Source organism: Hevea brasiliensis, chromosome 10 (assembly GCF_030052815.1).
Source record: "Hevea brasiliensis isolate MT/VB/25A 57/8 chromosome 10, ASM3005281v1, whole genome shotgun sequence".
In the NCBI taxonomy this organism is placed as follows: Eukaryota; Viridiplantae; Streptophyta; class Magnoliopsida; order Malpighiales; family Euphorbiaceae; genus Hevea; species Hevea brasiliensis.
The window spans coordinates 7,083,618-7,096,689 of record NC_079502.1 but is presented as its reverse complement, the minus strand read 5'-3'; the positions used below and the strand labels follow the sequence as shown (position 1 = coordinate 7,096,689).

Here is a 13,072-nt window from a genome sequence, read left to right as displayed (position 1 = left end):
GACACACGGGTGTTTGAGTGCTCCAGATTATTTTTGATGTGATTATGACTTATCCTGTTTGAACTGTGTGAAGGTGTTGCATTCATTCTTAGGTAGTTATAGAAATTGTATGTAAAATCAATATCTTACTCTATGAGTCGAATGTTCACTCTTGTTCACTCATTTTTTTTCCATGCTACAGGAGGACTCTTACTTGTGTTTAACCTGCTTCCTATCTCGCAGGTCTCTTAGTTGCTCTATCTATGTTTGTATTGTAAATTTTGAAAGTTCTAGAACTCCGCATGTGTTAGAAGATATTTTATTTGACTTAGGACTGTAATAGATTATTATTTAAAATTTGTAACTTATTGATTCTATATATGTAGATTTGTGGATTGAATGAGTTATATGGATAAAAGAGCTGAGTGAATGGGTTATGTGGAGAAGGGGGTTGAGCTCCTAGTGATCATATTAAGTTGATGATTGTAAAAGTGAATTGAGCTCTCTAAATGATTTTATTTTGTGAACACAGGTAGGGTGAGTCAAAAACTCCCCATTGGGTAGTCCAGTTTATAGCCGGACTCTGTCCGATTAATTTTTTGAAATTGGAATTGAATATGGGCTTTGAGGTTGGACTAGAGAATAATTAGACTTACTATGAGTTTTGAGGGCCTTATGTCGATCCAAGTCCTAGTACCGGTCCGGCCTAGAATTTGGATCGTGATAAAATATAAATTTAATTTTTTTAAAATATTAAAATATAAATAATTCTATTTTTAAAATTTTTCAATTTTAAAAAAATTTAAATTAACTAGTCAATAGTTCATTAGGTTAATGGTCATTGGTTCAACTATTATCATTCGATTTTTTTTTTGAATTAACTGCTTATTTAGTTCCATGAGAAAATCAATCTGATTTTATATCTAAATCATCAGTTCACTGGACCAACCCACTAAGTCCATTCACATTTTGTTAACACAGCTTGAATTCGTCCATTATCCATGGCTATGAAATAGAATGCCAAATCATTAATTAAATGTATAAAGCAAAATATTTACTCGAATGTAAATCAGTTTGTTTAATAGAACTATTTTATTTATGGTAAACTAACAACCCGACCCTTGCGCCGCACTCTGCTTCTCTAGTGTCACAAATCTGGGCCAGTAGTCCTTGTCTAATTCTTTCTTTACACCATCCAGACGTCCATTCCTTAGCTTTTGCTCATTCCATATCGGTTGAAAGCTAAACTACGTCGATCGACAAATGAAACAACTCCAGAATGCGATTTTGTCATTACAACCTAACCTAAACCCCATCCCCACCCCCACCGCCACCGAGAGAGGCCATGTTCATCGCAAACCAGGGCCCAAGCCAAAGCCTGAAAATTGAATAATCGATGGACATATCCATCTACGTACCCAGTAATTCTACTGGCGTTCCGATCGGGAGCTAAAACAGTTTGTCATCCCCTAAACTCAGCAGATATAACAAATAACACATGCAAGATGCAACTCCACCGCACAAAATCCAATAGTGAACTCGATCTACCACACAATTTTAACAATTACAACGAACAAAGCAAGAAATCTGAATAATATCCAATTTCAAAGCAAGAAAAAGAAAAATACAACAATTTAATTTCCCCATCAGTTTAGATTTGCTACCCACCATTGATTCAACACATAGTGGCAGGTGGGGAACCATCAAACGAACAAATTATACAATTCAAGATCCATCATAGAACTTGGGAGGAATCAAATCTAATTCCGGCTGAAATAGAAATGTTCCTAGGGCTAAGAAAATGGTTAAGTGATCTTTCATCTTTCTTGTAACCATGTCTTCCCCTGTAAACAAACCAACAAAGTTGAAACAGAATCTGCCCTTTATAATCGTTGAACAAATCTTTCTTTGCTTAACCATCATCCCTGGCAGACTGTTAGCAGACACCCAGATACTTAATCACCATAATGATTCTGCTGGCAGTTTCTGCAAATTACTGGTACATTAATAGTAAAGATGCCAATAAGTCAGCGGATGGCTATCGGTAATTCAATTCCAGTAGAAAATTTGTGTCAAGAAACCAGAGAATTACCAGAAAATTGCCATCATCTTTCATGACTGATCATCAGACCTTGACCGAGTCAAACGCCGACGCCTTCTAGGAATCGGAGAAGCATCTTGACGTCTTCTTGGGATCGGAGAACCATCTTCACCTGCATCACTTAATACATGCAAATAATCATCGTCATCTTCATCATCATCTTGTAGACCCAATAGATTCTCACCCCAAAGGAATCGACGCTCGGGTAATGCTCCAGCTGCTCGACGATGCCTTGTCCAAGCTCTTGGCCGAGCCCTTGGTTCAGCTACGCCATCAATTGAGCCAATCATTTGAAACAAGAAGAAAGTAGTCCACCATGGGGCATTAACTTCACCTGCCCCACCTTCCCTTTCAACTGAAAATCTATCACCATTTTCAATCACATAGTCCCCAACTACAACAGCACCTGGCATGGCCGAACGAATGGCACTGACAATGTCACTATATTCTGTCTGTCGCTCAAGGCATCTCCAAGCTCGTTCTCTGGATGGATCAACATCAGAGGGTCGAGTTGTTGGGTGAACCCTCCTAGCATGCCTACGCAATTCTTGGTAATTTCCAACAAATGAGCATGATTCCCTAGAGCAACTTCGCTTCTTCAAGTTCAGATATTTTCTGGCCTCATCTACAACTTCCCACCCTAGTACAGCTCCACGGCATAAAGGACATTTCAAACTCAACCCAGACTCTGATGAGTTCTCAGTGTCAGCCTCTTCAAGTTCAATCCTATCACGAAATGACTCAGAATCACCTGCTTGCAAAATGCCTTCTCGTGTTTCTAACAGCCTATTAGAATCTTGGATATTGTTTTCTACAAGCCCCTCAGGAATTCCAGAGGAGTTTACATCATTGCTTTCATTTAGGTTCAGATTTTCATTAGCATCAAGCCCATATGTTCTCAAAGGCAAGCTTGTTTCAGAAGTATTACCAGAACTGGATGAGTTGATAGGTAAAGAACTGGATAAGGTTGTATCGCTCCTAGGATTGTCCCTTAATTTTTTAAAGCGGTCCAGGCAATTAGAATGCCTGTAACTTGTATCACAAATGTAAGATCTGCAGCCCTTCTCATGTGAGCTGCACAGTAGGAGAACTGCATTATGTGGATGGTCCATGCAGATAGGACACGAGACCTCATCTAATTCTTTGTGAAGGGCATGGGTATCTGAATCAGAATAAAGTCTTCGTTTCACACCAGCCATCTTGAAATCACTGTAATAAGTTACTCAACATGGGAACTTATTAGAATACCAGTAGTATTCAACATGGTTCACTGTTAATAGAAGAACAGCATTACTGCTGTCAATAATGTTCAGTGCCAATCAATGAACCCATAACCAAACATTATTGGCAGTAAGAGTCAGCACTTTGAAAGTTTGATCACAGTAATTAAAGGGAGTATCATACAAGTCTTGATGAATTAGAAACATTGATGGCAACAGTATATATTGATAGCACTTTGAAAGTTTGACCACAGTAATTAAAGGGAGTATCATACAAGTCTTGATGAGTTTGAAACATTGATGGCAACAGTATATATTCATAAGATTCAAGAGAACAATTAATACAGTAATGGTGCTAGATCAAGATCAGTCAAAATAATGTGGACTTCTACCATCAGGTATTGAGAAAAACCAAGGGGCGACCAATGTCAATAGACAATTAGACATCGTAACGAACTAACAATAATATCTTAATTCGATGGTTCAAAGGCTAAACCAGCACATCAAGACCATATATGTATCTTAAACCTCGAGAGAAGTCCATCCCACCACATTCAAGTACCTTTCTAGCAAACCACCAAACAAAATAAAATACGACTAAAATACATTTTTCTTCAGTAGAAAACCCAGCACTGCAGTGCTATTGATTAAAACAACAATTCAGAAGAAGATAATATTCAACATGATAATTTGCAATGGTAGACACAACTTATTCTCACCATATTGACCAAACTTCTATTTGACCTTCTGTTCCTTTGTGGCACCATCAGCACCAGTACATTCACCATTCTTAATGGCACAGCTGGAACATCCCAATATGACATCTCTTACCTTTCTTATTTCGAGTCTCTTAACTTCACAGAAATGTTAGAAACACAAATAATTCTTAGGCTATCCTATTATGGCCATCCACCCCTTCTGACCCTTCATTTTCACCTATACATCTTCCTGGCTACCCAAAATATACCCAAAAAAAAAAAACTCAATAAAATTCAGGGGAAAATTTTTTTTGAAATGTGGGCACTGATTATGAAAATTCCAAACTGATTTTCATACAAAAAGGAACCATTCTTTAATTCTTCAGCATATTATTGCTTGAACTGGGCACTTAATAGTTCCTAATGATCGATTATTTTATGGAAACCAACTTGATTCCACAACATGCAATAAATAATCCATATACTTTTTTTTTTATAGAAAAAATTGCATTTTTGAGAAAAGGTAATTACAAGGGAGGGAAAACATAATTACGAGAGAACATGAAAAAAAAAGGGTAAACTGATTTGCTACGCTGGAGACTCTCCCATTTTCCTATGCATGTGAGAGGGAGTCTTAGATACAAATTATAGCTTTTTACTGTGAATTTTGTAGAAGCACAAAATAAGGTAAAATTTTCCTACAGCAGGGAGAGGGAAAAAAGAAAGAAGATATTAGCAGAATTCATCTTCAAACCTAAATCCATATGTTATCTCACCATTTTTAAATGTCATATGTAATTAAAAGCATATCTACTCTTCATTTCTTTTACTTTTTTTTTTTGGTGTGTTGAATATATCCTCTGTGAAGAAAGTCTATCTGTTGATTAAAACTACAATGAATTATTGCACATTCCCTTGAAAGATTATATACAAAATAAGAAAGAAAGGAATTAACAAATGAAGTTGCCCACAACAAGGCCGCATCTTCAAAAACAGGTGTGCCTTCAACAGATATTATCAAAATCAACAGAAAGTTTTAGCCTCTTAAAAGTGCTGGTTGAAGTTTGTGTAAATGAAAAATAACCAATTAAAAATCCACTCCATGTGGAGAGTTTGGAATCCAAATGAAGTTCCCTAAGCACGTAACTAAATCATCTCATATCTCAAAGAAGTAAATTGCCCAAAAAAATGTAGCCTCGATTTTGTTCATTAGAATAGCTATGTGCTAGTTGCCGCATGTAACAAGAGAGTTCAAGAATTCCTCACTGACAAACACATATTTTTAGAATAACAAAAAGTTGGAAATATTAGATGACAGCAGTCTGCTCTAGCTTTCCCAAAATACCTTCCTGTTAACCTTGTCCTTACTTTAAGTGGGAAGACAAATGACACTCTGCCCCAATTTCACTAGATTATTCTGTTTACAAAACCCAAGTGAAGCTATGACACAAAGAACACTGTTGTAAGAACTGACAATGTGGTATTCTCTTGCTCCTATCTTTCCATATTCTTAACTAGCTCCTCATGTTGCAAATTTCTACTGTTTATGAAAATTTTGAAAAGCTAGTAAATAAGGCATTATAAAAATTACTTAGACATAGAACTATGTAAGGAAAAAGAAATCCATGGTAAAACCAATATCATAAAAAATGTAATAAACATAATGAGAAACGGAACAAGGGCAAGACTCAAACTTACAAACAATTGTCTTTCAAAATGCATATATACTTACCAATGCGAGCAACACTACAGAAATTCCTCACTGGAAGCTTCTGAAGCTTTACTTGTATAAGCAATTGAAAACTACAGAATCTTTTATTTGACTTTATAAAGAAAATCACTATAATGCTCCAGAGAATTTGATAATTAAAGCAGTAATGCTTAGACCTACAAACTTCCAGGAATACAACCTTCAATAAATAATTTAATAATTACTTCTTGGGCGAATAAGTTACCAATGAGTCATAAAACCTGCAGTTATACCACAAAACAGAAGTCATGGTCACAGACACAGGACCTTAATAAAAAAATTTCATCAGCAACCAGGAAAACAAAACAAGAATCTATACAAGCAGAAAAACAAAAACATAGGGAATACAAATTATGCAAGTAATAAACAAAAAACACGCTAGCAATTCAAAATTAAACTTAAACAGAGCTTATGAAATTAACAAATCCTAAAGCATTCTTGCCTTGCCAGGAGAGAACACACTTCTGGCATTGCATCAGTACACATGATAAAAATAGTTGAAATTGCATAACCAGTGCAAAACCCCTAAAACAATTGAAACTTTACAATTGGCATAGAATCTTCTTCAACATAATTAACATAAAATGGCCAACATAGTGATGGACGGCCATTACTTAAATAGTACAAATGTGTTTTAATCTGATCCAAAGTATATTCATCAGTAAACAAAGTCCAAAATGCCTATTATTAGCACGCAATTAAGCAAGAAAAACCAGTTGACAGGGTGATCGAGCATCATGCTTATCGTAGTTACTGTAGTACACAAGGATCCCAAACATCCATCCTCATTCCTCATCACATACAAAAATGAAACATAAATCAACACATAAATAACTGCATAAACTACCCATCCAGTTGCACCAGACAACATAATTCTCAATATAATCCACTGGATTTACCATGTAAACAGACAAAATGAAGGAAGGCATACGTCCAATTGTTGGTATTCTCAGATTCCGAGATTGCATAGTTTTTTAAGCGAAATTAATTACCCTACAATCAAAACTACATAAGCCCCCAAATCGAATCCGATCACTCCTTTTCCCCCATAAAATTACCTAATCCGATGCATACCAAGCGCCAAACACCTAAAGATTCTTACTTTGTTTGAGAGAGAGAAATTAAAATTAAAATAAAAAGTACCCAATTAAACACAGATCAATCTGAACCAGAATCAAACCAACAAAACATAATTAGAGGAAAACGTTTAAATTATTACAAAAAACAAAAAAGAGGTTCGAGGAATTACAAAGCAAAAGGAGTTCAATTCCTGGGGATGCGATCTCTAGGGATGTTGCGTAAAAGACTCGCTGAGATATAGAAAGGTAGGGTGTGAAATCGGGATGAAAGAGAGAAAAATTGTAGAAAATTGAGCTTTTGAAGTTTATATAGACTAAGGAAATGGAAAATAGGGAAATGGACTTGGACTTGGAGAGATGTAGTCACAGACGAAGCCTACAACCGCCTTCTTGTTGGAGAATGAAATGGTGGCATCCCTCTAGATATGGCTTAAATGTTAATTAAAATATATAAATTAAGAAATTATTTTATTTAATATACATAATTATTAATAATTTTAATTTATATATTCTTAATTTAATATATAAAAAATAATATTTTTATTTTTATTAATTATTTTAAACTTTATTTTTATTGCTTCCACCATCAAAAATTTTTAATAAAAATTTCATAATAAAAAAAATTAAAATTTATTTATATATAATACATGTATAAACATATAATATTAATATTTATTAATATATTATAAATTATTTTATAATAATTACTTATTTTAATAAGATAAGTATTAAATAATTTATAAAAATATTATGTAATAATATTATAGAAAAAAATATTATACATCATTCTCTTAGGAATATCGTCTAATATATATATATATATATATATATATATATATATATATATTAATTTTAATATATAAAAATAATGTAGTGTTTTAATTTTTTATTAATTATTTTAAATTTTATTTTATTATTATTATTTTAAAATTTTAAATAAAAATTTCATAATAAAAATAATTAAAATCTATCAATATATATTATATATATAAATATATATAATTAATATATCTTAATATATAAATTGAAAAATTAAAATTTAATAAAACGACAATAATTTTGTTAGACAATGTATGCCATCTTTATTTAGTGTGTGTGTTTTTTTAATTAATTTAAAAAATAAATTTGAATATGTTTAATGGAATGTGCAAGGTGATTGAGTCAGTCTGTCGAAATTTCACATAATTATAAATAACATGTATATAGAATATAAGATTTAATATACTTTAATAAAATTATTATAATTTTATTAAAAAATATATTCTTTATCACGTATATTCTTAACTAATTAAAAAAAATTAACAACCTCATATATAATAATAATAATTATTATTATTATTATTATTATAAAATGAGAAATTGTAAAAGCTTGCATCATGTTGTGGGTATTCTTTCTTTCTATGTGGATATTGAATGTGAATAATTCAGTAGTCTAACTTAGATCTTTTTGACACATGACAATTAAGTTGATAGGCTATTAAGTAGTTGGGTCGTGTCTCAGTTAATAGTTTAAATTTTATGTACAATGATAAGAGATCGATTTTATATTTTATATTTATAATGTTAATATAATTAATAAAGAAAAATATTTGTATTAAAAATATATCTAATTTTTTTATAATAATATAAAATATTATTACTTTATAAAATTTTAACCAAGAGATTATTAATTTATGTGGGAGAGAGAATTTTCAATTTTGCAAAAATAAAGCATATAATATTTAAAAATCTTCAACAATGTTATTCTGATTTTAATCCAAAGAGTATCAATCCGTTAAGTTTGATTAAAAAAAAAATTCAAATAACCTTAAATTTATAATACATAAAATCGAATTAAATAAAATTAAAAGCTATTGAATTTGATTTAATATAGTTTGATTATCACTTTGAGTTAAAAAAAAACTTATTTTACATTCATTTTAATATAATTTTAGTAATATTTTTTATATTTAATTTTAATTAGAAATTTAATAATAACTAATTAATTAAAAATAAATTATATTAATTTAATTTTATTATTTTTCTTAAAATATCAAATAGAATTAAATAGAGTAAATATTTTAAAATTAAAAATCAAATCGAGTTGATCAATTAATTTAATTTAATTTAATTGATTGGATCCATGCCCAGTTGCGCTCATCTGCAAATGGGATGGGCCAAAAAGTCATCGAGAAGAGAACAGTAATTTACCGAAACCTTTGGGGCTATTTCGGTCATCTCATAATTTCTCCACCTATTAAAGGGCAGAGGCGCCGTGAAAAGAAGAACACAGCGGCCAAGATCACTGCTTCTGGATAGCGCTCACTGCCAAAGCTTGCTTCCTTGAATCCATGGCCAATAATCCCTCTCAGCTCCTTCCATCAGGTCCGCAATAGCCAAATTCTCTCTTCTTAATTTTCTCTTTCATTTTTTTCTCGAGAAAATCAACAAGGAAAATGTAACTAACTACTTATTCTTTTTTTTTTATTCGGAATTTTGATTTCTTGCAGAGCTAATTGACAGGTGCATAGGGTCGAAAATATGGGTGATAATGAAAGGAGACAAGGAGCTCGTTGGTACTCTCAGAGGCTTCGATGTCTATGTAAACATGGTCCTCGAAGATGTCACTGAATAGTATGTTCTCTTGGGTTTTTCTATTTCAAATTAGGGTTTAAGTAAATACATTAGCCTGCAAGAATTACATTCTGGTGTTTAAGTTTTATATGTATTTTAGTTATGCTATTTATTTTTTAATTGAAGCAAAAATCTTCTTGTAAATTTGCATTTGGATTAGTTTATGGGTTTCAACTCTGGCATCAAGGAACTGATGCTTGCTTTACTTGGGGAACTGTTTATTCTTCTTGAGTTTATGGTGCAACATGCTAAGAATGTGGTAAAGCAGTTGTTGTTATTGTGAAAATTTTAGCTGAAGACTTTCACAAAATAGAACTGAATGGTATAGCAATGTATGCTGTTACCTTTTCTTGAGATACTTTTTGATAATGATTAAAAAGAATATCAATCTAAAGTACATTCTCGATTCCTTTATTTATGATACTGATTGTTAGGTTCTCTAGTGAGTTATATGATCTTATTACTATTAGCTGGTTAATAGGTGCATGTGTATCTCCCTCTTTTAAAGGGAGACTTTCAAATTCAACCTAAAAGTGTATAGATTATGTCGTGCAAGATTTATGCTGATATCTAGCTAATTATGGCCATCATTAGACAATAAAGTAATTTGGACATTTTTTTAACTAGGATTTAAGGCCCACTAAGCTCAGCTTTCAGTTCATATCATAAGATTGACTATACCAATTTACTTAATTCTGTTAATATTTGGTTCACACTACAGTCTTCTGTTGTCTGTGTATGGGGTGAGGAATATTTGGGGAGATGCTAGATGAAGGAAGACATTCATGCATCTCTAATATTTTCAAGTTTTTAGTTTTCTGTCCTGCCATACAGTCTGGAAAATGCATTACTGATATTCCACTATTTCAACACACTGTAACTACCCAATGAAACATTGGTTGATAATGAGACTGAATGGTTTGAGCACAATTGGAATGCAGTAAGACTTATGTATAGCCATTTCTCATTCTTTTAAGGAATGATTTTGGTCTTATATATAGATAGTGAGGTTATTAAGGTTGGGAAGTCTGAAAGATGAGGAAAAGAGGTTTGGGTTTGGAATGAGGATTGATTTTGTTTAAGCAAGCCTATTGTTTTGTATTTTTTTTTACTGTATTTGTACCATAGGATGATAGTTTGAAGGTTCCTTTTTCTGATTTTCAATGAGCTAGACTCACTGAGGCTGAATGTTTGACAGTCTCTTTTGGATGGGACAGGTAGTTGAAGCCTGAATATTATGTGCTGAAGGTGGTAATGATAGTTGATTTGCAAGTTTGTTAAGGTAGTGAACTGATTACTTTGATTGGAAACATTTGATGGTTGAACAATCTAGAGGAATGTTTTAGAAGGGTTAAAGTGATATGACGGTTTCATGTTTTGCTTTGTACCTCATCTATATCATACACTGTTAAAATTGAAATGCCGGAAACATAATATGAGAAACTATTTGCTTGTTAACGCAATCAAATGCCAAGAGATTTAAGAGAATTTAAAATATATAAATAGGAAATATGTCACATAAATTGTTCAACGATCCATTAAAGAAGTGATTTTGTGTTCTTTACATTTACTATAGAACAATGATGTTTCTGATATCATCTGATAAAACAGCTAACATTTATTGTTGTTTTCTCTCTCTCCACTCTCCCTGTCCCTCTCTGCACAAACACTCATTGTTTTGTCACTGTCAAAAGGTTTTATATATTTGTTTCTGAATTTCCTTTTAATCTGTTTCGTAATTGATATTACAGTGAAATCACAGCTGAAGGGCGGCGAATTACCAAGCTTGATCAGATACTACTAAATGGGAACAACATCGCCATTGTAAGTAAACCACCAGATGCTTAATTCCTTTTTTGTTTGGTCTTAGGCCCATCAAGTTGTAAAGTCATAATTCCCGCCGCTATGAAAGCCAAACAATATGCTTATCAAAAATCATACACACATTCGCCTTATGAGTCATAATCATATGGAATAAAATTGGGGTAGTGCAATTATCCACATATTTTTGATATCTTAAACATTGCAATGAGAATTTCAAGTGTTTTTCTTTTTTTTTTTGGTTTTTGGGGGGGGGGGGGGGTGGGGTGGGGGGGTGTGGGTGTTTGATGGTGGCTCTTATCTAGTCAATTTCAATGAAGAGAATAGACTTATGGATGAGATAGACTTACATTTATTTTGCAATGCAGCTGGTTCCTGGTGGTTCCCCTGATCCAGAATGAAAACGCAGTGGATGTATGCTGATTTTAGTTTTCTTTCTTCATATAACTGATGATGGATTACATTCTCATTTTTATTGAGAAGTTTAGCCATTAAGAATTTCTTCTCTCACTGTACTTTACCCATGGATGTAGTTCCAGCTATTATGGTGTATGGGATGATGTTTGTTTTAATGATTAGTGTAATATCTTCTCTTGCCTCTTCTAGACACTCGTAAGGGTTTGTTTTAAGTTAAATTGGAAGACTATTTCTAGTGGTGAAAAGCCAGAATGGGAGATAATCTGTGATAAGAATGGGAAATGAAGAGGTTGATTGGAGAATGTTTGGCAAACATAATAGATTTTTAATATGCTTGTCAAATTTCGTATGATGCACAGAGAGTAGTTGTTAAGCAATTGGCATGCTTATGTTCATTATATTGCTGCTTGTGAAGAACCTTGTCAGCATCCGATCGTCAGAAATTACAGTGCTTAAATGTCATCACACAATTTTTTTTCTTAGGCTATGTTTGGATACCAACATATAAATAAGAGATTTAGATTTAATTTTAGTATAAATTATTGACGAATTATGGATTTTAAATAACATTATCATACTTACCTGATCTTTTAAGAGTTGATTTGAAGTTATGTCATTTTATAAATTATTTTAAGTTCACACTCAAATAGCACGAATGACTAATTAACTGAGCAAAATATTTACTTTATTAAATTTAAAATTTCATATTTTAAATTTCTCCATCCAAATACAAGGTTAAGAAAGAAATTAGAGTGATTATTCATATGACTGTTTTGAGAAGAGATGATCATATAACTTTGGCTAAATATTAACATATAAGAAAAAAACAAATATTTTAGTGGCGAGCTCTGGTTGTGGTGATACCTAACAATGTTCGTCTGACCAAAAGAGTACTGTTCAGAGAAGATTCTCCGTTCGGAGACAAGCTGGTTCATTAAGTTGGTGAAGCCTCTGATGATGGGGTGGAGGATTACTATCCAAATTATATTGTCATCGATTAATCTAAAGCATAGCTTCCCAGTAAGTTTATCTTCTCAACTAATGAGAAACTACTAATCTCATGGCAAAATATAGTTTTTGTCAAACTAGTAGCATACAACTTTTTTATGTTCCCATATCAAGGTGTTTGTCTTATTTCATAAGCTAGTATCTCATAAGCTACTCAAATTAGCTTATAATTTATAATTTTAAATTATTTTGTTTGTTTAATTTATTTTTAAAACTTATAAGTTGTGCTTATAAGTTAAAAGAAATAATGAAAGAGAGAAACTTTTTATTTTGATGTTTTTAAATTAGGTATTTATTAATTAATTTGATAAAATATTTTATTGTATTATCCTCATTTTGTATATCTTTATTATATTTATTCTCATATACATGTTAAAAAAAATTAT

General features: G+C 32.1%; 2 protein-coding genes across 3 annotated transcripts; one reads left to right on the top strand and one right to left on the bottom strand.

The window, feature by feature from the left end:
- Positions 1-1,502: 1,502 nt before the first annotated feature.
- On the bottom strand, positions 1,503-7,238 carry LOC110667453 (uncharacterized). 2 transcript variants are annotated; one of them, XM_021828301.2, is made up of 4 exons: positions 6,998-7,238; positions 4,020-5,969; positions 2,072-3,289; positions 1,503-1,975 (listed from the first exon to the last, which is right to left on the bottom strand). In XM_021828301.2, exon 3 carries the CDS (start codon positions 3,277-3,279, stop codon positions 2,092-2,094), a length of 1,188 nt encoding a protein of 395 aa, XP_021683993.2. In that variant the 5' UTR covers positions 3,280-3,289; positions 4,020-5,969; positions 6,998-7,238; the 3' UTR covers positions 1,503-1,975; positions 2,072-2,091. The 2 variants fall into 2 exon arrangements, with proteins under 2 accessions (XP_021683993.2, XP_021683992.2); XM_021828300.2 differs by having other exon boundaries at positions 5,731-5,969.
- Positions 7,239-9,033: 1,795 nt separating this feature from the next.
- Positions 9,034-11,870, top strand: LOC110667424 (sm-like protein LSM5). The gene is made up of 4 exons (XM_021828260.2): positions 9,034-9,191; positions 9,317-9,440; positions 11,192-11,264; positions 11,630-11,870. Exons 1-4 carry the CDS (start codon positions 9,158-9,160, stop codon positions 11,660-11,662), a joined length of 264 nt encoding a protein of 87 aa, XP_021683952.1. The 5' UTR covers positions 9,034-9,157; the 3' UTR covers positions 11,663-11,870.
- The last annotated feature ends 1,202 nt before the right edge of the window (positions 11,871-13,072 follow it).